The sequence below is a fragment of the Clarias gariepinus genome, chromosome 19, assembly GCF_024256425.1.
Source record: "Clarias gariepinus isolate MV-2021 ecotype Netherlands chromosome 19, CGAR_prim_01v2, whole genome shotgun sequence".
Classification (NCBI taxonomy): Eukaryota; Metazoa; Chordata; class Actinopteri; order Siluriformes; family Clariidae; genus Clarias; species Clarias gariepinus.
In genome coordinates, this window is record NC_071118.1 from 799,660 (window position 1) to 826,918 (window position 27,259).

The following is a 27,259-nucleotide window of genomic DNA, read 5'->3' on the forward strand; positions in this document are numbered from 1 at the left end:
TTATGAACAGTTATGTGTGGGATTTAATAATCTACTTTATAATAATCTACTAATGCGCTACTGTCTCAATGTAAACAAACACCTGCACCAATAGATATTAATTAGAAAAGATAAAGTGAATATTTTTACTGGGATTAGTTCATATTTTCACTTTGGCTGAAATAACAGCGCTGAAGTGGTATAAGTGAATTTTAACACGCTGGAGTGGTTTTAAGACAAAACTTCATCTTTATCCTTTGATCTACTTTTTCCATTTCTCATCTGTGATTCACTCTCCGATTACCGAACAGGGAGTGTATTTGTCTGAGCACCAAAGAAGGACAACTTAGTGTAAACAAGGCGTAAGATACTCAACCTTACAGAATGGGATTTCTTTGTATTAATAAGTTAGACAGAGAGTTCTGCTGTACAGAGAGACACACAGACATGGACGTGGGCTTCAACCCCAAATAATAATAATAATAATCATAATAATAATAATAATAATAATAAAAATAATAATAATAATAATCATAATAATAATATCACTGATTACATTAAAGATCAGCAGATTATTATTAGCTTGAACCTTTTTCTTGGCTATAAATTTATCGCTACTGCGGATTTTTTGTGAATAATCATTTGCAAATTCTATCAAAATATAGTGTAGCAGTAAATTGCAGATTGTCCTCCTCCACAACCTCATCACTCAAGTTCATCATCTGTCTCAGCTTGATGTCCTGTGGAACTTTCTGGAAAGCTTTCTGTCTAATGAGACTGAGTAAGCTAGAGAGCTATCTTCAGGATGGAAACAAAACACTTTATTTCCCAAAGCTGGGAACAGCAGTAACCATGAATAATATTTGATCAGATTCATGATTAGTAAATCACGCTAAGAGAATCAACTATGAAATCTGGACAGTTTTTTAATGGCAGTCACGGATGACAGTCTATGAATTGTTTAAACATGACACACAACGCACCAGACTCCCTCAGAGATACCCTGCCCTGTCTACAGCTCTGTACATATTCCATTTCTATAGAGTTATGGCAGACATATCTATTTGAAAGTGCCGTGTGGAGGTTAGCACCATGGCCTCACACCTCACCAGGGTCGAGGGTTCGATTCTCACCTCAGGTGTCCATATGTGTGTGGGGTCTGTGTGTTATCCCCATGCTTGGTGGATTTCCTCCGTTGACTCCGGCTCTTGGCATTCCGCGTGCTGTGTGTGTTAGTGCGTGTGTGTGCCCCGTGATGGATCGGTACTCTGTCCTAGTGCCCCGAATCCCCTGGGATCGGCTCCAGGCGTCCTGCGACCCTGTACTGGGTAAGCGCTATACAGTAGAGAATGAGTGAGTGAGTGTTTATTTCAGGTTAGTGGAACAAAGAAAGATAAACAGTATCATGAGCATCCTACTCATAAATGAGCTCTGGATTAAAGTGAAAATCTCACGCTTGTATAACTTTTCCTGATTATTATAATTTGTTTAATCCAACAAGATTTCCGTCCTGATTTCCATCGTTGAACCAGACACAGTGTAAAACTTCCTATACAGTGAAGCATGACTTATTACATGACTTAGTAAGAGCCGACTAATCACATGACTTAGACTCGTTTCATTAGCCGAGCACCACATTTACAGCATGATATGTTAATTCAGGGTTCGGTCAGTGTCTCAGCGTCGGTTTAGCGATGTGTTACGCTATTAGTACATCTGCATGGATGGTGTCCTTTAACTGTTCGATAAAACACAGCTAATTGGAACATGAGTAGATTCATTTATTCACCTTTTTTATTCTGGTCAGGGTCACAATGGAACACTGGGTACAATGCAGGGATGGGCACACACACACACACACGCACACACACACACAGAGGCAATTAAGAGAGGCTAATCAACCTACCGCGTGTTTTTGAGAGGTGGAATTAGCTTGGAGGAAATCCATAGACATAAGAACAACCTGTAAGTCTCTGCACAGACACAGTGACAGGAGATCTAGACGGAATCCTGGACTGAATGCTGGACTCTGGAGCTCTCAGGCACGAACGCTACACGTTGCTCCACCATGCATCCCACACAAATAGATTCCTGATGCAATTAAATTACGGCGGAATTCGTTCAGTAAATGTCCGAACATCGTTCCAGAGAAGGAACACCGATCTTAACAACTACATTCCCATTTCGGTTTTTCGTGCGAGCGGTTCGCACGGATTCCCGTCTCTACCTCATTTTCCTCGACTTTATTCAAAGTATTGTCTTAATTAGTGTTGATATGAAATAATGAGATCCTCAAGTTCTTGTTTAATTGATCGTTTAACTTATTAACCGGAGTCTCAGTGGGACATCGCCGCACTCCCAAGTGGAGTCTTGTAAACTTTATTAAACGGATTAAAATTACATTTGCATTCAAATGGAACAAATATGGGACGAGCCAATCTAGACGCGGATAAATTAAAAGTCATTACGCGATTCTGTTTTGCTGATATTAAGTTGGATTCAGAAACATGCTCGCTTACTGGAGCAAGCGCTTGATCAAGAGTTATACAGGATTGTAAATTAAACATTGTTGGTTTCATTAAAGGCAAATTAGAAACAAGTTTGTGATTATAACCTATCACATGCTAAGTAGTCGGTGTCAAATAAAACGTTACAGGAGCTTGTTTTCGTTGGCCTGGGCAATTTAAAGATGTTTGCAAATGATTTAATTTGGGATTTTACTAGAGGCTCCTTTGCTGTACCCCTTTGTAGCCTGGATTCCTGTGTTGATTGAAGAGTTTTAAGAAGTGACGTTGGTTCTTCCTGCCCTCTCTCCCCAGGACTACACCATCACTATGTATTTCCAGCAGAGCTGGCGGGACAAGCGGCTGGCGTACGCAGAGATGGCGCTCAATCTGACCCTCGACAACCGCGTCGCCGATCAGCTGTGGCTGCCTGACACCTATTTCCTAAACGACAAGAAGTCCTTCTTGCACGGGGTGACAGTCAAGAACCGCATGATCCGACTCCACCCTGATGGCACGGTGCTGTACGGACTGAGGTAAAGAACGGCGACTTCACCGTTCCCGAGCATTTCACTCGTCATTTATACCATAAGAATCTTCTTTCATTCATTCTTTTTTTCTCTCTTTAAACATGTTTAAAAACAAAAACCTGCATTTTAGATTCAGAAATGCACCTGAACTTCATGGCGAAATCGGATCACTTTGAATTGGTCTTGTTCTGGGGCTGAATGATTATTCATTTTAATAAAAGAAAACCCCAGTAATGTGGAGAATGAGGTATACAGTAAGTTATTTTTATAATTTTCTGAAACCAACACAGGGTCAAAATTATACACACACCACACCTAATAACTGCAGCTGGTGTCACCTTTAGCGAGTGATTTGGTGGCCAACAACGAGCTTCTAACAAAACAGTTTTTGTGGTGTTCAATTAAATCTGCTAGTTTTTTTGGTACTGTCCAGACTTTTAAGCACAATCCACATATTTTTGAAAGGGCTGAAACTGTAAATGCTTTACATTTGTCCTGCTCTATCCATTTCACATCCAGCGTTGGTGTTTGTTTGGGGTCATTGTCATTTGTAACGTTCAATTTTACTGATGATGTTTTGAGTTTCTGTGGAAGAATTCTCAGGTCCTGCTCCTTCATCATGATTCCACACAGTTTTTGCAGGGCTCTGGTTCTACTGGCAGTAAAATAGCCCTAGAGTGTGATGCTACCACCACCATGCTTAACAGCTACTACAGTGTGCTTGGGAGTGAAACCACGCCTTCCACATACAGTACACACCTCTGATCAAAATTCTCTTTGTCTATTTGCCCAGTTACAAACCTTGTTTGAGCTTCATGCAGGGGCTTCGTTCCTGGGTGGCAGCTTTCAGTTCATGGCAGGCCTGTGCCTTGGTGGTTCCTGGATTGTTCCAGACTATCTGAACCAGTTTCCTCTCAGGCTGAGGGGGAAAGTTTGGAAGGTTCTTCCAGACCTTGGCAAATGTTCCTCCACCACCTAATAAATTGTCCTTATAGTGTACACAATAGTTTGAACTGATCTCGGAACCTGCAGGTGTTTAGAAATGGCTCTGGAGACGTTCCTGTCTCGTGTAAACCTCCCATCCTCTTTCTCAGATCCACACTTACCCTTTGGACCTTCCTTTGGTCAATCCCATGCGTTACTTTTTATGTTGCACATAGATGCTACCAGCCGAACTCAATCATCACCACTAGTAGAAAGACATTATAGGGACTTTCAGTCATGCTAAATTAATAATCTAATCTAAACTTGTGGTTGAAATTGTGGTTGAGTTTTATTCTATTAAATATGTGTGTTGTCCTCAAAAAAGACCAGTTCAAGAAATCATTGGCAGCCCAATATTCCCATGACATTGAAGGTCATAATAAGTGTGTGTGTTAACCTTTGAGTGTACATCATGTGATTCTTAGTAGTTTACTGCACATTTAAAATATAATCAACAATATTTGTTCATTTAGCCATTGTTTTTATCCGAAGTGACAATCGGAACAGAACACAACTGAGCAGTTAAAGGTTAAGGCTTTTGATCAGGAATCCCCCCCATGGCAGCATTTGGCACTGCTGGGACTTGAACTCATGACCTTCTAATTAAAAGCCTAAACGCCTGAGCCATGAATTTCCTCAACTAACTCACATTGACTCAACAAAACATACCGGTGAATTTCAGGAATTTCAGTGTTTACTCAAGGTTTTAATAAGCATATAAACTTTTATATTAAGCTTATGTTTTTTTTTTTGTATGTTTGCCCAAAAATAGACCCTTAAATTCTATAAGAATACCCTATTTTTAGTGGATATTGTTTTTAGCATTACACTATAAGGTGATGGACTGGACGAATCTCTCCGTACAATCTCGTAAAAATAATCAAATGAATTCTGTAAATGCACAGCGCAGTTTACAGACATCTTGTAGAACTTTTTTATGGCTTCAGATCCTTTTTTTAGGCCTCAGAAACTTCTGGTCACGAGCACAAGCTGAAAGTTCCTTTTTGGCACCACGGTACATTTCACAGTTCACAGTTACGAGTGACAGGTTGCCATGTCTGGAAAGCTTTCCATTTTGGGCTGTGTTATTTGGGATCTGTGAGCAGTTCACAGCACACCCAGGCCTTGTTGAAAAGGAGGTGATAATGGCATTAGGTGGAGAAAAATAGAGCGATCGTACACTTAGACTGTCCGTTTGAGATTTGATGTCATGAACCAGAGATATCACAGGATTCAGGGAAAAATATGTGTGTGTATATATATATATATATATATATATATAAATATATATATATACACAATATTTACACCCCTTGAACGTTTTGTCACGTTGCAACCACAAACGTAAATGGTTGTTATTGGGATTTTATGTATTAGACCAACACAAAGAGGTAATTGTGTTATGGAAGGAAAATTATTGTATGCACGCCCCTTTATCCACCAGTGTGTAATTTAATCTCAGTATAAATACAGCTTTTCCGTGAAGCCCTCAGAGGTTTGTTAGAGAACATTAGTGAACAAACAACATCATGAAGCCCACTGGACACAACAGACAGGTCAGGGATAAAGTTGTGGAGAAGTTTAAAGCAGGGTTAGGTTATAAAAAGCATTACTCAGAGACAACTCTAAGTGTCCTTCTTCTTACCACTCTTCAATAAAGGCGTGATTTGTGGAGAGCACGACTAATAGTTGCTGTGGACAGATTCTCCCACCTAAGCTGTGGATCTTTGCACCTCCTCCAGAGTTACCATCGGCCTCTTGGTTGCTTCTCTGATTAATGCTTTGGATCTAAAGTGTAGAATTTGTGCTTAATTTAGATTTTTAACTATAATCAAGTTATTTTTAAAACCCTACGTGCATACATACTATAACAAGAGTAAAGAGGAACTCGTTACTTTCTGCACCTGGATATCAGCATTACATAGTTCTCTCCATTTACAGAACTGTCGCCTTGCACCTCCAGGGTCTGGGTTAGAGTCCCACCTCTGCGTCTGTGTGTGTGGAGTTTGCATGTTCTCCCTGTGCTTGGTAGGTTTCCTCCAGGTACTCGGTTTTATTTTTTATTTATTATTTCTTTATTTTACCAGGAACAGAAATCCCATTGAGATCCAGACCTGGCCAAAATGGCAGCACATTAAGTTTTACATAAAACACTTTTGAGAAGATGCGTAAAACCCAAAACACACACACACATCCACTGATACTAGACAAAACATGTAGATATTTCCATTACGTCACATGTTTCCTCCCACAGTTCAAAAACATGCAGATGAGGCTAATTGCCGTTCCCAGATTACCCGTAGTGTGACTGTGTGTATCTTACGATGGATTGGCACCCTGTCCAGGGTGTACCCTCCCTAGTGCCCTAAGTCTCCTTGGATAGGCTCCGCCCCCATGACCATGTATACAGGATAGAGCGGTATAGACGATTAGTGAGTGAGTGAGTGAGTGAGTGAGTGAGTGGCTGGTCCGTGTTGATGGCGTTAGCTAAGGGAATCACAAAATAGCTATATTTACATTCCTAATATTCTACTAACGTTGGGAATAATTGCCCAATTGGAGTTAAAAATGCATCACGTGACCATGTACCAAAGAAAAAAAATCTTCTTATATTTACATTGACATTTAAGCATTTGGCAGACTTCTTCTTCTTCTTCTTCTGAAACCAAAAGAACCTCTTTGTGCATGTTAAAAAAGTGACTTTCTAATTAAATGCTTTAAGCATATAAAGGCACATTTATCCGATCAGTGTCCGTGTAAACAGTTAAGTGGGAATCTTTATATAAAAATGATTTTTGTCCATGTAATTAGAAGCTAATAAGTCAGTTTAGTTTTTTTGTCAGCTTCCTCGATTCTGATGGTTCACGCCGGCACCACTATTGAAGCCCAAACATCAGCTTGATCCAGCACTCTTCCTCCAGACAGAGACTTAAAAATAAATAAATAAAAGAATCCAGAGCTGGAGCGTTAGAGTGCATTGGGCCGTGCATTAACCCAGAGCCACCTCGATCTCAGCCAAGCTGGGAAACTGTAGAGCATCCCACTCAATCGAGCTATCAATAATGAAAGATGACAAACTATTTCCTCTTTCTGTAAGACTCTGCCACAGGTGCTGTCATGAAGGAGGAGGAATCAAGCTAGGGCTTATTTATATATATATATATATATATATATATATATATATATATTTATTTTTTTTTTTTATGAGTGAGGGGATGGACGGGAGGACGGAAGCGAATACACGATTCGGGACCGGCGTTCCAGATGCGTTACGGAGTCAGTGTATTATTTATTAAATGCAAATAGAAATGTCTATTAATACATAATGGCATGCTGGAATTTGTAAGGAGATCGTCTGAGATATTCTGGGCACGGCTTTTAAATGTGCAATTTCAATCAGTGCAACGTTGCTGGGATTTCTGAATACATGTTGATTTTACGAGAACGCTGACCGCTGTGTCAGATGCAGAATATTTATAGACTGTACGTCCGTAATGCCGGATGTGCTTGTGTTTGTTTTTACAAGAATTCGTAGCAGGGTTTGAGAGGAAAAAGGAACATACGGTATAAAAGCTGAAAAGGAGTGGAAACAGGCTGTTATTAAAAAATATATATAAAAATACAATTATGGGCTTTTGCTAATGTTGTTTTGTTCATCGGTTACACCGAACATTCACATTCAGAAATGTTTCAGGGCTAAAAACAAACCCAACTGGAAATGTTAATTATAGGAGGCTCACAGATAAATGCACAGAAGCTACTGTAATGGCCACGTTACTATGTTACGCCTTTGCTCCATTACCTAATTTAAATCCACAATGGGCAAGTGTGGTATTTTCACTTGTCACCTTCGTCTGTACGGAAAAAACATGGCTACGCTTTCTTAAATATTTTTTTACAGAAGCTGACAGAGCACATGAGAATTCCCTTGCAAAACAATGCAAATAGAAAAAAACAGATAAAATCTTTATCAGGCTTTATCATGGCTGATTGTTTAACACTAACGGGCAAAACATGGTATTGGTGCTAAAAAAGTGTCTCACCTACTGAAGGTGAAAAAATGAATTTTCATATAACACCATTTTTCATAATATTCCTTAAAAACGCTTCTTATCTCGCCGATCCATGCTTCGCTTTTTGTTAATATGCATACACATTTGTTTGTTTATCACATAAAAAGATACACATTTGCTAAATACAGATTTATGCCTTTGTATGTAGTGTCCGTAACTTTTTCAATGATCTTAACTGTCATTCAGATGAAACTTGGCCAATTAATATTGTTAAATATTAATATTGTTAAAATATTGCAACTTGAATTTGACATGGTTACGGACACTACGGATTGTTTGCTTTTTAAGCTTTTACCAAAAACCATCTCTCATATAAAGCACTGAGTATGTGTGGGTATAATGATAATTATAAGGCCGATGTTTTGTGGTCACATAACATAAGTTGTGTTTCTACTTTGAAATTGTGTTTCTACTTTGGAGCATTTAAACAAAACTGCTGTTAGCAATTTGGGCAAAATTACCTTCATTTTGCATAGAAGGCTTTAATTTAATCAACATTTTTTACGGGTTATATACTTCTAGAAGCTTACACCGATTTTAGTATCAATACTCTTAAAAAAATCTGAATTATTTGCATTTTAAATTATTTTTGTGTAAAGTGTGACAGTATAATGTTGAAAAATGACCACATATGACATATATATCTCTGCAAAATGGCTAAACTTGACATTTTTAGGGAAGCAGGTCACTTCCATGTTCAGAAGTAGCTTCTTTGGCACATGTATTTTTAGTATTATATGCATAACATGGAGCACCAATAAAAAAAATTTGTTGTTGTTTTGCGCCAATACTGCATAAGCAAGTTGCTCGTTTTGGTGTCAGTGTCAGTATTAACAAGCAGCTAAAACCGAGCACATACTTGGTTGGTCTGGGGGACAAAATAGCACAAATGCATCCAAGAGGATTTTGGAAGGAAAAAAAAAAAACATCATGGTTCCCTGTCTTACAGCTGAGATAATACTGAACGTCCAGACTGGTGAGACAGAGACGGAGAGGCTGATGAGACCAGAGTCTCCAGCTGCAATATTAATGGACAAACATGATGATATCTTGGAGCAAGTGGAGGAATTAATGGAGTGTTAAATGCTGACTTAATATGTCTCCTGACGGAGCAGGCTGAGGACGGGTTTACAAGTTGGATGCTGCCGAGCTTCAGAATTAATCTCAGGGTGTCTAAGACTAGTTTTATCAATTTCAAGCTAAACGTGGACGTAGATTTCCAATGGAGGTAGATTTTATTTATATGCACTTTTTACCTTTATGACTTTATCACATACCGCTTTAGAGAACTGCTAATGATGTATTTCCCGAGAGATAAGGGAGAAACCTTTACAGCAATGATGTAATCATGTCAGCATAATAACACACTTTTGAACAAAGCAAACTTGCAAATTGAAGCATATTTAAGTGTTGATTTAAACGATGTAAAGATTAACTTCCAGATCGTCCTAGATTTTCTCATCGCTCATATAACACCAGCTCTTTACTAGAGCACCACTCAGGGACTGACCCAAAATGGCTCGAGGGCCTTTTAGCGGTCTCAGACAACGCGAGCCAAACACGAGCCCCGGAGCCACAAGCGTTCCACGTCTCTCAGATTTCCCTCCGAGGAACTGCAGACCCACTTCCTCTCTCTCTCTCGCTCTGCTCTTCGGCTCTTCTTAATTAACGTCAAACCTAGAAAAACAGATTAAGATCAGATTGTTTAGATGAAATGAGTTAATTACGAGACACATTATTTTTCACACAGTGTCGTTGTTCCAAAAAAAGATCCCTTTTTACTCAGAAGCTTAAGCTGTCCATAAATATGCTGGCTTGATTATCTTTAACCAACAAGACTGCTAGGACGCTTCCTTGTTTAGCCTCTTATTAGATTAGCGCTAGGACATTTCAGCCAGTGCTCAACTAAATTACAATCAATGGGAGCCTTTTAGGCCGGGACTAGGGTTCATTTATATCCAGATTCCCCCAGACTGATGGCTTCCGGCGTTCCTGCGTTCTTGCAGTTGCTAACTCAATGCTAAGCTAAAGATAATGCTGAGCGTTCGTTTACCATTTCTCTCATGGTAGCAGAGACTGGATGTTGTGACAGTGCTACAGTATGTTTGATTATTCACAGCTTTGCCTTACACACACACACACACACACACAGTCTCACTGTACCTATCCAAAAAGTTCCATGGGGTCCAACGTATTTACGCCTGTGACATAACAAAGCGACGACTTGAAACTGAATTACTTTTTCCCTCCCCTCGAAAAAACAGCAGGAGCTGCCATGATTTAACATCGCCAATGTAATTAGGAAAATGCGGCGCGGCAGTAAATATCTCTGTGAAGCGCCATCGACTCCCACGCAGCTCATTAGCAAAGCGTGACGCCGCTGCTCCGCCCGGGCCGCTGCACTTCCTCCAGCTGCTCTCTTGTGTTCACGCATGACGTAAACCACAACAGGAGAGAGTCCCTTTGTGTCAGAATGTTTGATTCATTCCATAAAATGTATATAATACTATCATTTACAGTCTTTACAGTAGCCTTAGTGCACTTCCTGTTCCTGCAGTACCAAGGCTGACGTACCCCAGGTGTCGTGAAAAGGTGTTTAGTAGAAATGATTTGACTGTATCCTCAACCAACATGGTCTCACTGCATAGCTCGTGAAGCTCTGCCTGTGTAACAGAGAACGTAGAATATATAAACGTAAACGGCGCAGTAGAAGAGCAGATGATTACAAAATGTCCTTAAAGGAAAAGCACTAAACAGCACAAGATGTTACTGCAGAGACAACATGCTGCTAAACAAGCCAGGTTTGCAGTGAACAGCATCCTCTCTCTCTCTCTCTCTCTCTCTCCTTCTGTCATTCTCTCGATCTTTTTCTCTCGCCTTCCCATCAGACTCCATACAGCACTCGTCAACCAAGCACTGCATCTCCCTCCTTCCCCTCCTCCCTTATTCTTTTTCTTGGCTGCCAAACATCACTCAGAGATTCAAATGGCACCGTCAAGGCTAAGCTACGATTTCCTAAAGGTTACCAAGGTAACCGTGTCTCTCTCTCTCTCTCTCTCTGTCTCTCTCTTCCTGCCCCTCCCTCCTCCTACACTCCCACTCCTCCTTGCTGTTCCTTGTGCCTCCTGCTTTCTCTCCACCCAGAATAACCACGACGGCTGCATGCATGATGGACCTGAGGAGATACCCCCTGGATGAACAGAACTGTACCCTGGAGATTGAGAGCTGTAAGTTCAACACAAACACACAGATACACGCTGTCGCCCTGTACTGACTGACTAGACGCATATCTTCACCATGTACAGCAAATCATGGAGTAGATCATCTGCATGGGAGCTTATAAAAATGGACTTGTAGTGTTGCACGGATTACTGATTAGCTGTGACAGCAGTCTACCAAGCAAAAATTATTCACTTAGAAGAAAAATAATAATAACACAGACCATTAGAGACCAAAAGTAAACATCTAATAAGGTTGGAAAAATGTTTAGTTTCACTGCTTAAACTCACATACAGTCCACATGGGTAATTATAGGTGAATTAGTCAAGATGAGAGTTCTGATGTTACGTAAAGTTCTAAAGTAGGTGATGTACGACATTAGAAGTTTTTTTTAGCTTGTTTAATCAGCCTCCCATTTATTTCCCATGTTCCCCAGAGCGGCCAGCGAATGTATGATTTTTTTTTTACCCCGACATTAAATTTCACCTCTTTGTCCATTCAGCTTCTTTCCAGCCGCATTATAACACTATAATACCTTCCTGTTTTTCCCTGTAATGAGCTCCCAGGGGATTTTCAGATGACCCTCACTAACGGCCTTATCTACTGTAGATAGCTTCATTAACTGCATGGCATCACATACATTTCTATGAGGGTGTTTCATCCAAAGCGTAAAAAAAAAAAAAAAAAAAAAGTTAAGCCGCAATTCCAACAAGTGGACCATTTATAAGGATTATTGTTACAACCAGGTCCATAAGGAAAGTCGTTTTTTTTTTGTTTGTTTGTTTTTCGTTTATGTTGGCTATCAATGTTCATTCCAGTTTTACCCATCTTGTCATGATTTTTTTTGTTTTCTTTCCCTTATATACTGTTGGGGCAGTGTAAGTGTGTAAATGTATTCTTGGCTTAAACAATTATTATTATTTGATTCCTGATTTTTTTTTTTTTGTAATAATAAAAAACAAAAAGAAACAACTTTTGCACCTTTAAATAACACGCATATTTACAGGCAATCATTCTTTTTTCATCACACTAGAAAAATTGGACTTGGATGTAGGACATCTAAACCCGATCATTTCCCAAGATCACTGGGAATGTACCTTTAAATTAATGTCCGTATAATGTCATAATAATGGCTTCTCAAATCCCCAAAAACAGGGCTTTAAATCACCTCTCTGAGTGCTTCAGTTTCCTTCCTTAAAAAAAGATGGCAGATGGCAAGTTGCAACTCATCCGCCTCGTCTATTTGATGGCACACTGCGGTCCGGAGAGACCCGGTGTCAGCAAGTATGATCATTACGTTCATTTACACTAGTCACAACATAACTGCAGTGTTGCCTACATAGCCAGTGGTGATAAATGCCTGGAAAGACTTTGCGCTTAGGGGCAAAGTGACAGCAGTGGTGTTCCTGAAGCAGACGCGTCATAAAGACCGGGTGAACGAGGGCGATTCCCAGCCTGACCAGGGACCCAAAATGCATCAGTTGTTATTGAAAGTTATTGAAATTACAGTCTATTTACTAAATACAAATAATATGTTTTTCTACATGGTTTTTAGCATTTTTGTGGCAAAGATTTATGAATCTTAGAGAACCCCCACCGTACTGTTTGGATTATACAGTATAGTCTCGGCAGATCGTTCTCTCTTTGAAGAAGTCGTTGTAAATCCAGAGCATGGACAAGAGGCTGAAATTCGATATATAGTTACTAGAAAAGAACTTTTTTTCTCAAAAACTGGTGACATCACCCATTGGTTTTCTGAAAAGCGTTTCTGAAGCCCAGCTGTAGGAGCTCTGGTCATCTCCATTTTGACAGGAGCTCCGTCTAAACCCTAGTTAATCCATAAATGGGCACATGGGCAGCGCCTGGCTGCCTACTTACTCACAAGCTAGCTGTTTAAGTAGCTAACTATACATAATTTCATGTTTTAAAATAAGTATATACATCTAAGTAAAAAATTCACCCCTGCACAGTTGCCATGAATGTGAACTCTAGCGATGAAGGCCAAGACTATTTTTTGTACCATGGTATAAACATGTTTAGCATTTTTAACATGGTGCCTTATGGGGATTGACTCCCTTTAGCCCCCAGTGGACATTCGAAGTAACTGCACGTTTTGGCACTTCCATGCTGGTTCAAATTCAAATTCAAATTTTTTTGTCACGTACACAGTCATACACGTGACAAATAAAATTTTAATTTGAATTTGAAGTCTGTTTATATGTTCGTGTTTGTTCATACTAATTCTAATTGTATAAATAATGCTAAGCTTATTTTGCTGTAAGTAACACTTGCTAGCACGGCGCATGATTATGTAATTGAAGTGGATTTAATTGATTTTTTATTCCTTTATAAAAGTAATTCATGCTACTTACTGTATGTAAATCAATGTTGCTTTGCTGTGTCGTTACAATATATCTGCAACAAATAGTGAATTCCATAAGCTGAGCTGTACGGTAGCAGCATTATGCTATACATGTACTGTACATCCACTAGTACTGTACATACAGTGGTGTTCAAACTTGTGCTATGGAAGATCACACAGCCTTTAGGTCTTTATTCTAATCCGAGTCTACACCAGGTGTTTTCCCACTAAGTAACTCAGCCAGGTGACACCCAGCGAGGAATAACTAATCAATGTTATAACTTACATAATAAAAACCTGCAGACCTGTTGACTTTTTTTGCAATTTGCTCTGATTCCACCAGAACTTATTCACCAGGTAAGTGCTTACTACTGACACTTAGTGGAGAGAATTGATAGGACATCCTCTTTATTGCTGCTGGTCTCTCAGAGGTAACAAACACATTTTAGTTGTATTACTTCAATGACAATAAGGTCTCTTTATTAAACATATTTCCACAGCTTATGTGTTATACATAAGATATTACGTTTACATCAGAGCTGGCAGCCTATAAAATACTGTTATACCGCTAATAAGTGTGTGATTAATTTTGTAAAAGCTTCAGATGTGTCATATGTGTTTTGGTGTATATTATATTCTTGTGGCAGTTGAACAGAAATGCCGTTGTCTACAATGCCCCACAATGCTATATGAGTCCTTCACCAGGCCCAGAACCTCTACCAGCTCCCTGTACTGAATTAGTACTGAATGCAGCAATGATGCATGAATGTGCTTGCTGGCTTTTTAAAATGCACACTGACATATTTTTTAATTAAAAATCCACCACCGAGCATCATGCTGGTGCAATGAGAAACTCGCAGCTCTGGGGTCTCCGGTCCGATCCTGAGCTAGGCTTACTTTCTGTGCAGCATTGTGTATGTTCTTTCAACATTTGCATTGGGTTCTTCAGGGACCTCCAGTTTCATCCCACTGTGGGTAAAACGCAGGTGTTAATTTGGGATGTAGTGGAGGAGAAGCTTTTCCGAATGGGATTTTCTCAGATAGAGCCTCATGGATTAAACTAAAATGCGGGGTGGTCCTAATTTTGCATTAAGCAGTCCTGATATCTCTGGCTCTGAATCCACGATGAACCTGATGAGGATAAAGTAATGAACTAATGAGTGGAGGATGCACTTCACATCCACAAGTACAATTTTTATCACATTTTAATGCAAAACCAGTTACATGACAAGTCCATTATAACTATAAGTTAACAGGTTAATAACAGTAGTATTTTTTGACACCTGTTTGTGGTAATTCCTTAAAATTACTTGTTTGCTGCTATAGGATGCTTTAGAAGGATCTCAGGTCAGGAAAACAAATTGGCCTATACACAACCAACCCTTGGCATCAAGGCAAAATGATTAAAAAGGGATGAATTCTAATCCAGGCAGGGAAATGATGTGACCCTTGACGGAGCGCTGGAATACTCACTGAGTTCAAGGCGTAATTAAAATATGAAATACAGCCGTACCAACCTGGAGCCAAGACATATATGGTTTCAGGGAACTCCAAGAGCTCACTGTAAATATTTTAATGACGTATCAAGGGACATGTGTGGCTTTTCTGTTACTGTTTGTGGGTGTTTCTGTATTAATACATTAAGTATTAATGTGCTGTACAAATTAATTTAGCACTGTTTGGCTCTGTTAAATATCTGAGAGCATTTTTGCTAATCATTTAGTTCAGCATTCCTATTCCTCAAAAACAAATCATACCTTTAACTGTATTTCAAATCTTCATCTTTATAGTTTATATTTGTCTATAATAAAACAGTTTATCATTACCCTCATTAAAATTAACACTTTTGCTCACTCTTTACTTAATATACTTAAAAAAAAACAGTAATACTATATACTGTAGCGCTTGTCACTCTTAGCTTGTTGTAACATCTTGTTCACTGTTATCCCTGCAGAATTATTATTATTATTATTATTATTATTATTATTATATTTATTATCATTATATTTATACATTATTATATTTATGTTATTTCTAATGCATTATCATTATTATTAATGAATATGATTTTTGTCATTATTATTATTACTATTAATATTGTTGTTGTTATTAATAAAAAAAAAATTATATTATATCGCTGAGCTTGTGGTAACATCTTGTTCACGGTTATCCCTGCAGAATTATTATTATTATTTTTATTATTGCTATTATATTTATATTTATAAATTATTATATTTATGTTATAATTTATAAGGTATTATTATTATTATTATTATTAATATGCATATTATTATTTCTATTATATTTATAAATTTTTATATTTGTTATAATTTATAAGGTGTTATTATTCTTATTATTATTATTATTATTATTATTATTATTAATATGCCTATTATTATTGCTATTATATTTATATTTATAAATTATTATATTTATGTTATAATTTATAAGGTATTATTATTATTATTATTATAAATTAAATGATAATACTATATATCGTTTGTTACGCTGAGCTTGTGGTAACATCTTGTTCACTGCAATCCCTGCAGATGGATACACCACCGACGACATTGTGTTCTTCTGGCAAGGAGGGGACAACGCTGTGACTGGAGTGGACAAACTGGAGCTGCCGCAATTTTCCATCGTGGAGCTGCGTCTTGTGTCCAGAGAAGTCCGGTTCACCACAGGTAAGTAAAAACAAAACTTAGATAACTAGATCCTTCATAACGCATACTCTAAAAATGTAACAAAAACTCCTAACATCCGCAGGTAGTCCCCAACTTACAAGCATTCGAGTTACAAATTTTCCGCAGATATGAACGAACCAAGGTTCTGCAACCGGCTCAATTATGGAAGTAGCTCACGTGTATTGCACGCAAAATAGACAGTGCAGTGCTTCAGATACTAATATTTACAATCACACACAATAGTTTCAGTTGAGATTCATTTCCTTAGACACGATTATGGTTTTTGGCCACATGATGGCAGTGTGGGGAAAGGGGACAGATTTAGTTAAGTGGATTGGTATTTACACTGTATATTCATATAAGACTCACTTTGCCAGACTTACGAACAAAACTTATGAACGTATTACCGGAATGGAACTCGTTCATAAGTCGGGGACACTGTATTCCAAAACTAAACGAGAACTTTCACATTGACGTGGTCAGGTTATGATATTACTGGGTTATTACTGGCTCTTAGTCTAGAGTGATGCTAAATGCTAATCCACATACATAGAAAATTATATAGCATGGCTGTGCCTATCTGCGTATAGTAGCATCCCTATTGGGCATGAAAGCTTCAAAAAGCCCTAGCTAACATAACATTAGGCTTCATCTTATTAAGTAAGTTAGCATTGCTAAATCAATATCATCAGTTTAATATACCTAAATACAAACTGAAGAAACATAATGTTATGTCTCCAGTGATTTGTAATGAATATTGTTGGTCATAAAATGCAGTGGAATAGTTGCTTTTGTGTTACCTAAACATATGGGTGTCTACTCGCCTACAATCTTTACTATATTATTCAAAGTGTTGCCAGGGTTGCCAAATCATAAATTTTTGCGTCTAATATTAACCCTATTTTTAGCTCAGGTTCCAGCAGACATCCACGCTCTACTATAGCATTACAGTTTATGAGTGACTTTTGTCGTTGTTGCGTAGTTTGTCCTTGAAGCCAGTCTGAAAATAATAAAGATTTAGAGTTATTGTCTTAAATTAATTTAGGAAATGCTGCTATTTTAGGTTTAACTGCCATTGGCTACATTTTTACTCAGATATATATTTATTTTCTTAGAGTACTCTCACTTCAATCAATCAGTACTAGCAACCTTTCAGTTGTTGATGAATGAAACTAATCTTAGTCTAACTCCGGATTGCTGTATATTTATTTGGGATGCAACTGAATAATGATGCATTACTGAACAGACACCGCGTTCTAAACGGATTCAGATGCGAGTAGTAAATGTGATATTATTTTTTTATTGCCAGAAGGCTAGTTGTGTGTGTTGGGCAAAGGAAAAAAAAATGTGTTTGCATAAGGTTTTTAAATTAATTCAACGATGCGGCATAAGACAGGGTTGCCAGGTTTCATCCAAATTCCCGAAGCTACACAAAAGACTTGAAAGAATCACACAATGATCTGGTAATGGAAAACTGATCCAGGTTTTTCCTCCTGTTTTTATTCTTTAGATGAAATACAAGTAAACAGTGGTGCACACGCATTTCTACTTCTGCAAAAATCATTTCATTCATTTTTTAACATGTTTTTACACCATTCTTCACATTTTTGTGTATCTACTGTATGTATAGCTGACGGTTTAACCTGCCTTGGCTGAGATGTTCTGGAGGACAGTACAGGAATGATGAACATCTTCTTCCAAAGATATTTGTTTAAGATAAAGATTTAGTTATATGTCACATGTACCTTACAGTAAAATGAATATATACATTTCATATCCCAGTACAGTGAAGTTACGGACATACAGTAGTGCAGGGAGAGCCAGGATACAGCAACCATAGAGCAGATAGGGTTAAGGGCCTTGGGCTCAACTGTAGCAGCCTGGCAGTGCTGGGACTTGAACCCCCGACCTTCCGATCAATAACCCACAGCCTTTACCGTTTGAGACACCACTGCCCAAACAAAGATATTTGTTTAGCTTGTGTTTTGAAATTTCACATGTTGAAACCACTACGGTGGTGTAGTGTTCAGCACTGTGGCCCTGCACCTCCAGGGTCGAGGGTTCAATTCCACCCTCGGGTCTGTGTGTGTGTGGATTTTGCATGTTCTCCCCATGCTTTGTGGGTTTCCTCCAGGTACACCAGTTTAATTTGTGTTTCCAAAGTGCCCGTAGTGTGTGGATGAGTGTGTGGTGTGATGGACTGGCACCCCGTCCAGGGTGTTCCCTGCCTAGTGTCCCGAGTCCCCTGGGATAGGCTCCTGTACAGGATAAACGCTAAATAAATTCCATGACAGAAATATTAACAGAACTACTTCTTGGTCATGAAGCTGATTTAGAATAAATACGCTTCATGAAATTATATTGTATAATTGAATAATAAAGTGTATATACACCATGCGCATACTTCATCGCACAAATTTCAGCTAGATCCAGACCGTCTGGGTTTATGCAGCAAACTGGACAATTCAATAGTTATTTCCTTTTTTCTTAGATATTTGCTAAAAAATGGGGAAAAAAGGCACTGCGGTTTTATCTGACAATTCTCCGAGGGACACAGGAGCTGCCTGCTGAGAGGAGGCTTAGAGAAAAATCTGCTGCGCTGGCAACTTCCAACCATGTTCAACTGGAATCAAATCTGTCCCTAGAAAGAAGTACATTGTGTAGGAGAAATGAAACGCACCATACGAGCAGGAGAAACAGCCATCCTGAGTGTCATGAAAGCATGCTTTTGGAAAAATAATAAAATCCTACTTCTTCATTAATGCCTTCTCTGCCTTCCCTTTGTCCCTTCTTCCAGGCTCGTATCCCCGGCTGTCGCTGAGTTTTCGCATCAAGAGGAATATAGGCTACTTCATCCTGCAGACCTACATGCCCTCGATCCTGATCACCATCCTCTCATGGGTGTCCTTTTGGATCAACTATGACGCCTCTGCTGCCAGGGTGGCACTCGGTAAGGGCGCTGTTGATGTCCGAAAGCATGAAACGTGACACAGAATGTGTTTTATGTTTCTTTTAAGCACAAATGTGTAAACATTTTTACAAACGTCTTTACAATATCAGAATCAGAATCATTCAAGACAGACAAATTGTCCATTTGTCCAAATTATCAGCTCATATACGAGGAAGAGGGTAGATAGAACTGTCTTTTGAGGTTGTTACATCGCCCTATGATGCAGCTTAAGCGAGGTGTGTGTGGCTGAATTCATGTACTGTATACGATTGTGTAAAAGTTAGTGCCCCTTTTGAATCCTTTTTATGCAAAAACAATAAAAATCATCTGATCGTAGCAGGTTTCACAATTGGGCAAATACAACCTCAGACAAACAACATGCAGTGGAACCTCCGCAAACAAATGTAATCCGTTACGGGGGCGAGTAATTAAGGTCAAATGGTTTTGCATATAAAAACAATCAAAACATTTAGAAAAGACATGCGAATGCAGTAAAATATCTTCTTGGCTCCAGCTTTAAAAAACAAACCTTTTCTCCTTGCTACTGTCCTTGCTAATATTCTTGGGACCCATGTTGCACATGTCTTCACTAAATCTTAAACTAAATGCAAAAAACCCACAAACAATATGTAAAGTCACTTCGCTTGGCTTTCCACTTTAAAGTTTTGAGCGGCTTCTGGACGTACACTCAACGTAGGCAAGCTTCGTATGCTAAGGTACCACTGTATAGCTTTTTCCATCATGCAACTATTAATTTAACAAAAATCAAGCCAAAAAAAAAACATGCAGGCAAAAACATAAAAAGTCCTCATTACTTCCATAGAATTTAAAAGGGTAAATTGCAGCCAGCTACTGCTAATCATCAGCGCTTAATTAATTGATAATTTTTGCAGAAGTTTTGACAGTTTGCTGGTCTGGAGCATTCAGGTGTGAGTAAACACAATACCAAGGGCAAAAGACATCAGCAAATGTCTCGGAGAAGAATTTTAGTTGAACAGCAATCTGGAAAAAGGTTATAAAACCATTTCCAACAATTTGGAGTCCAGTGTCTACAGTGAGAAAGATTATTCACAAGTGGAAAGCGTTAAGACAGTTACCAATCTTCCCGGGAGTGGACGTCCCAACACATTCACCCAAAGTCAGACCGTGCAATGTTCAGAGAAAAAAAAAACAAGAGCTTCATCTCAGACCCTAAAAGCCTTACAAATGTCCTGAAAGCACAATTAAAAGAAGACTGAACAAATACGGTTTATTTGGACAGGTTGTCAGGAGAAAGCATCTTCTGCCTAAAAAGAACATGAAAGCACAACAGAACATGTTCACACAACTGCATCTGAACCAACAAAAAGGCTTCTAACCCTAACCTAATGTCTCATGGTCCAGATGAGACCAAAGTGGAGTTGCTTGGTGGAAGTGTTTTGATGTTTGGTCTTAATGTTTGAAGAAAACCGAACAGCATTTCAGCAGAAACACCTCCTACCCACTGTCAAGCACAGCCGTGGATGGGTGATGATTTGGGTTTTTTGGGTTTTTGCAGCCACAACCTCAACACCAATTAAAAATTCTGTGGCAGGACCTTAAGAGAGCTGTGCATAAGTGAATAAAGAATGGACCAAAATGAAGTGAGAGACTGATAAAGTCAAAGGAAACCATTACGTCAAGTTATTGCTGCTAAAGGTGGATCTCCAAGCTATTGAATTAGGGTACCTAGTATTGCCTGCATTCATTTTTTGGCCTTAATTGGTCTTAATGGCACAAAAAAAGGTACATGATGTTTGTCTGAGTTTGTATTTGTCTAATACAAACACCCGCAATGATCAATGATATTATTATGTTTTGGAGCAAAAAAAAAAGAAACACTTAGAATTAAAAGAGCAGGCACTAACTTTTACACTTGACTGTATTAAATGAAAGCACATGTTACCCTTTACACTCCAGGATCCTTGGTCCCAACCTAAACTGAGTTCAGTCTCACTCTCTCATCCCAGGTCAATGAATGCTGTGTATACTTTCTTTCTCACAGGGGTCACTACGGTACTCACTATGACAACCATCAACACCCACCTGCGGGAGACCCTCCCAAAGATCCCCTATGTGAAAGCCATTGACGTCTACCTCATGGGCTGCTTCGTTTTCGTGTTCCTGGCCCTTCTCGAATATGCCTTCGTCAACTACGTGTTTTTCGGACGAGGACCCCAGCAGCAAAAGAAAATCAACGAGCGTCTGAACAAGGCTAACAACGAGCGCCCACGCTATGAGGACAAGCGCCTGCGAGAACAGGTTGACTTGACCATCTGTCACTGTCGCTGTGTTCATATCCATCCAGTGGTCTTTCTAACGGTCAAATGGAACCAAATTAAAAACGTTCACAAGTGGATTGTTTTATTTTAGATTTGTACAGGATATCGACTTGATCACCTGATACATTCAGAGGCTCATCTTGAGCATATACAAGCTAAAATTCTATTTATTAACCTATAATAATGATAAAGCTGGATATGTCAGTAACTAAACCACAATTCCACCCTATTAATCCATTAGATCTGATGAATTTCCTGCCTTTTTCCTAGAAAGCAATCGGGTGATCGGATATAGAAATAGTTTGAGAAATAGTTGAGAAAATACGTTTTCCATGCACGAAATCTGGTATGTTTTTAAACATGCAATATTTCTGCTGCTAAACATGACTTTAAAGATCAAGAGCCGATAATGAAGCCAGTTGTTTCATGCTTTATGCAGACGTTCCTTGTTGACCTTTATGTTCATGTTCAGGGCGAAAGAATGTACAGATTGTCAAGTTGTTTTAAAACTGTATTTTAACATTGTCTTCATCTCTTCTTTTCACGTTGCAAGGACTCCATGTCAGCGCCGTTTCAATCCAACACCCTCAGGTCATACACACAGCGAAGAAATCTGTATCTTGAAGAACAAAGAAAAGTTGGGGTACATAAACTTAGACCTCATCATAAACTGCACGACAGATGCATTTAATTAATAAGTTGTCAACCATTATATTCTGAGAGAAAGCTGTATAAAGTACTGGTTGTTATAAACATGACGTCGCATAATCGCATGTGAAGTGTGATTTCTGATGATTTCCGTATTTTCCAAGTGACTGTGTCTGTCTCTTTGTCATTTCTGTCTGATCCAGGTGGACGCTTACGGCAACATCCTGCTCACCACGCTGGAGATGAACAACGAGGTGATGCCGTCGGACGTGGGTAGCAGCGTAAGTGACTCGCGCAACTCCGTCATGTCGTTTGACAGCTCGGGCGTGCAGTTCCGCAAGCCTGTCGGTTCCTCGCGCGACGGCTTCGGCCATCACTCGCTGGAGCGCGGTGCCATGCGCAGCCGCGCCAACTGCCGCCTGCGGAGGCGCTCGTCCAAACTCAAGCTCAAAATCCCCAACCTGACGGATGTAAGCACCATTGACAAGTGGTCGCGCGTGATTTTCCCCATCACGTTCGGATTCTTCAACCTCATCTACTGGTTGTACTACGTGAATTGACACACATACATCCTCCCAGGAAACATGGGCCATATTTTGAGAGCACACACTGAATTGGCTTTGATACAATTGGAAAATATGTATACACATATAGGGAAAGTTCATACATATGTATATGCATATTTCTATATCTTATATTTCTATACACACAATGCGGAAAGGACTTTTCTGATGTAAAAAAAAAAAAGTATTATATAGATTGACTTGAATGTTTAAGAATCATGTGAGACAAACATTTCTTTTACTTCTGAAACTAACAAACGTACGAACAAAAAAAAAAAATCCTCCTGAGGGTTTGGGACTAAGGACTGCATGATATTTTTGCTAAAAAGAAAGATTGCAAGATATACAGAAAAGGATACGCCAGAGCATCCTCATTTGGCTTTTTATTGATACATACTGCAATCAAGCTTCCCCAAATGCAGCTTATGAAAGCAGTCATGGCTCGTATGCTTTTGGGCACAGACCAGGCCGAACAAATCCCCTCAGCCCTCAGTTCCTCCATCCAGTGCACCTCCTTTCCTCCAGTCCCTCGTGAATGGGACTCACGACCCCGTGCCCCGCGCCCCTCCCCCTGTCCCTCTGCTCAATTCTATGCTGTACAGCAACCTCCTTCTTTGGATCATGTGTTGTTTCCTTGTTTTGTTTTGTTTTCGTTGTGAGAGACTTTTCTCTTTCCTAGATATAAAGCTCTGGTCATTGGTTTACACTGGACGACCATCCCGCGTTTAAAAAAAAAAAAAAAAAGGAAGAAAAAATCCCCACCCAGAGTCTTCATTTTGTTTTGTTTTTTTGTTTGCTTTTTTTGTTTGTTTGTTCGTTTTTTGTTTTTGTTTTTTCTCCTATTTCCATATTTGTGAGCTTTGGGAATTTTACTTTCATTTTGGTTGTAAGGATTCTGACTACTCTGGTTGCTATTATTTTGTCTTCTGAAAAAAATAATATGTTCTGGAGAGAGCGGTTAACTAAGCCTAGAGTTATAGAGTTAGCACATTGCTAGATAACGAGCCACCTATACGCATTGTTCATTTTGGTTTGGTTTTGTTTTGGGAAAAAAAAAAAGGAAAAAACAGCATCACGTGTACATTTACTCAATATCCTCATTGAATATGGTTAGGTAGTAGAACTGTACTCTTACTTTCTTCTTCTTCTTGTTCCTAGTGCTATCCATCTGTTTTGTAGATAAAGTACTCATCAACATCATCTTCATCATTATCATCATCATCATCATTATCGACTTTGTGTTGTGTAAGGGCGTGAAAAAAAGGGACTGTGGTGAGCTACAGTTGTTTGTTTTGAAGTTGTTATTAAAAAAAAAAAAAGAAAATGATTTGTGTATTAAAGTCGAAGAGATGGTCATTGTTTTTGAAATCTGCTAAATATTTCAGTGATCAGCCCATAATGTGACCTGATACTGTATGTGATAACTCAGTCATCTTTAACAGCCCATTCTGAGAACGATTCATTATGTTATGGATTTTTTTTTTTTTTTTTTTTAGTTTGTTTTGCTTTTTGGTTTTGTTTTGTGCTGTTTTTTTTTTTTTTTTAAGTTCCTCTAATATGTGCCTGTCTGCAACCTGAAGTAGGTGTCCTCAATCGATCACTGAAGTAAAAGAGGGCTAAACGGCACTCAATCTTTGACCTGCAGACCCACCCACAGCCCTGATGTTACACAACTTAGGATTCAATCCCAAAGACTGATGACATCAGCATGATCAGGAAAAAAAGAAAAGAAAAAAAAAAAAAACAGAGCTTCTGAGTCTTAATGGGGCAAAAATAAGATGTACGATATAAGCCATGAACTGACGTGACAACCAAAAAGGCCTATAAACCCATTCTTATCTCATTCTTATGAATTTCAGTGTAATATCCACTCACATCATGTCATGCAGCAAAGATCCATCATCTAGCTCCATTCAAAGCTGCCCTGTCTCGCAAAGACGCCAGCGGTTGGCTTGGTCCCTCAGGAGGTAATGTTACAGGATGGGCGCGGATTGCGAGAGCTTTGTCTTTGATTAGACGTCAGGGCCAGTGGAGCTTGAGAGCCCTGAAATCTTCTGTGGTCCGGAGTTGGAGGACGTTCTGAGCAGGTCTCGGATTCCTCTGGCTCTCGGCTCGCTCTCATCACACTCCATCCACCATTCCATCCAAGAACATGGGTCAAGCAGGATTAATAGAGAGAGAGAGAGAGAGAGAGAGAAAGCTAATCATTACACCGTTAGTGCGGTACACTCAAAGGAAAAATGGACAAGGGGTAAAAGATGATCGTCACTGATACCAGTCTGCGGTCACCGGATTGGGTTGCAAAATACCTTTATTTCAAGTGTAGCAATGTTGTGTGTGTGTGTGCGTGTGTGTGTGTATTCCATGAACCAGCACCGAATGCATGAATGAAAACAGAGATAAGGTTTCCTGCGACGAAATGTTGACCTACGGAAGCGATTCGATGAAGGATGTTGGACGAAAGTATCAGTTTTATTCATGTAGTTTAATCACACGTAGACGGTAGATAAACTGGCAACATCAGGCAGCTGGACTCTGGTGATTCCTTCATGTTCAGTTAACAGATGAAGAAAAGTGACTTGACGAAACTGTCCATGAAAGTGAAAGACTTTAAGAAAATGTCTCATGATACAGTACGTACAAAACGTGAATATTGCTTGAATGCTTGAATAGTAGCCATCTTCTTTTTGTTTTTTTGTTTTTTTGCCCCTTTTATTGCCCCTGCTTGCACATCCTAAAAAATATCTAGAGAAAAATAATATTTCTACATTTATCAAAGAGTTTGTTAAATTACTGTATTTATCTTTGAATCGACACTGGAACAATTATTTGTCTGTAATAATCAAATTGTTCTAGGTATAATAATTTTTTAATTAATAAGAACTATAAGCTTATACAACTACTAAGATGGATTATCAGTAGAGAAGGTTTTTATGTAAAAGTTACTCTGTTTTATTTGGATAAAGCTAAAGCCGTCACTCTTTGGATTATATATTATAATATATATAATATAATATTTAATAATCTGATCGATTAACACACTAACTATTACTGATTTTCTGCTAAATTCGCAGATCTTTGCTAAATAATTAGAAATGTTACTGGGCGTGTCTGTGTTCAACCAAACGAAATAACCGAGCTTTCTAAACGTTTTGGCTTCGTCACATCCGTCGTCATGTCATCTCCACATATCACGTTGACGATCTTGTAGCACCAGCAGCAGCACTCGGCTAATTCATCTAAAACCCTTTTTGTTTTTTGGTTTGTTTTTTGTTTTTAATTTTAGGTAGAACGATGATTTGGGTCGTGGGCGCCATGGGCTCCGTGCGAGATTTGCCTTAATCAGATCACAAAAGCATTTGAACACAGCAATACAATGCAAACACCACACAGCGCGTCGATTTCAAGCCTTAACGGTCATAAACGTCATTACAAACAATCATGCTTTGTTGTAGAGATAAATGAAAGAAAACGTTTGGTTAGATTTGATCCGCTCCTACTTTGAACTTGGACTATAATAGCGGTGTACATACAGTACGTCAAAAATAATAAGTATGATCCAAATTCCTGTTCGAGACCTAGCGCAGCACTGTTGCTAACATGACCAAAATGTGCCACGTGAAATAAACACTCAATCTGCAGACCACTATGGTATTTTATTTTTATTTTTTTTGGAAAAAAGGCGCTACTTAAGAATACTGTAATGAAAAAGAAAATAATAATAATAATAAAAAATTTAAAAAAAGGAGTACACTAATGTGTTGCCCGATTGCTAAGTAAATGATTTCACTCTTAGCATCATTTGGGCGGTAAAACGACCGCCATGCTAATTTACAGCGATTAACTGATGAAATACTTAAATACTTAAATATATGTAGCAACTCTGGGTGGTGAAAAGGTGGTGTTTGTTTTGTGACACTTCTTGCTAACCACTGCAGTCATGTTTCGGTTTTGTTTTAAACGTTAAATGTTTTAATATATTCACAACTAGACAAAAAAAGAGAAGATTTCCCCCGTCTTCATGTGACAAAGCTTGAGCTTAACATAACCTTAAAAATAAAACGCGTACCTTTTCTTTGTTCGTTCGTCGTGATGCCCTGATCGGGTTTTATATCCACTCTCGTAGCATCTCTGTCACGTGGACAGTCATCTTAAAAATCTTGAACTAACCGAATAACTAAGAGGACCCCTTCGATTTTCCATAAGTCATGGAGACTTTGAGAGGTTTGACAAGATGACGGTGTAGAAACTATCATGATTTGACTCGTTGGGGGGGAAAAAATGAGCGATTGTTTTTTTTTTTTTCAGTCTGATTCCTAGGTTTGTTCGTATGAACGTAATCGTTGTAATGCTGATCATTAGACTTTCTTAGACATTTGATGCATGAGATCAGGTTGGGCAGGGAGATATTAACCCTGTTAGCATCTCCGACCGTAAATCGCTCCTAGTATCTGGGAGTT

At 38.8% G+C, this 27,259-nt stretch overlaps 1 protein-coding gene across 1 annotated transcript in view; it reads left to right on the forward strand.

The window, feature by feature from the left end:
- gabrb4 (gamma-aminobutyric acid type A receptor subunit beta4) overlaps window positions 1–22,796 on the forward strand; it is a 68,853-nt gene extending 46,057 nt beyond the window's left edge. Inside the window, exons 4-10 of the mRNA XM_053478489.1 lie at window positions 2,799–3,019; window positions 11,215–11,297; window positions 16,201–16,338; window positions 19,136–19,288; window positions 21,312–21,568; window positions 22,142–22,231; window positions 22,440–22,796. Coding sequence (XP_053334464.1) covers window positions 2,799–3,019; window positions 11,215–11,297; window positions 16,201–16,338; window positions 19,136–19,288; window positions 21,312–21,568; window positions 22,142–22,231; window positions 22,440–22,796 — 1,299 coding nt within the window. The remainder of the gene's footprint in view (window positions 1–2,798; window positions 3,020–11,214; window positions 11,298–16,200; window positions 16,339–19,135; window positions 19,289–21,311; window positions 21,569–22,141; window positions 22,232–22,439) is intronic.
- The last annotated feature ends 4,463 nt before the right edge of the window (window positions 22,797–27,259 follow it).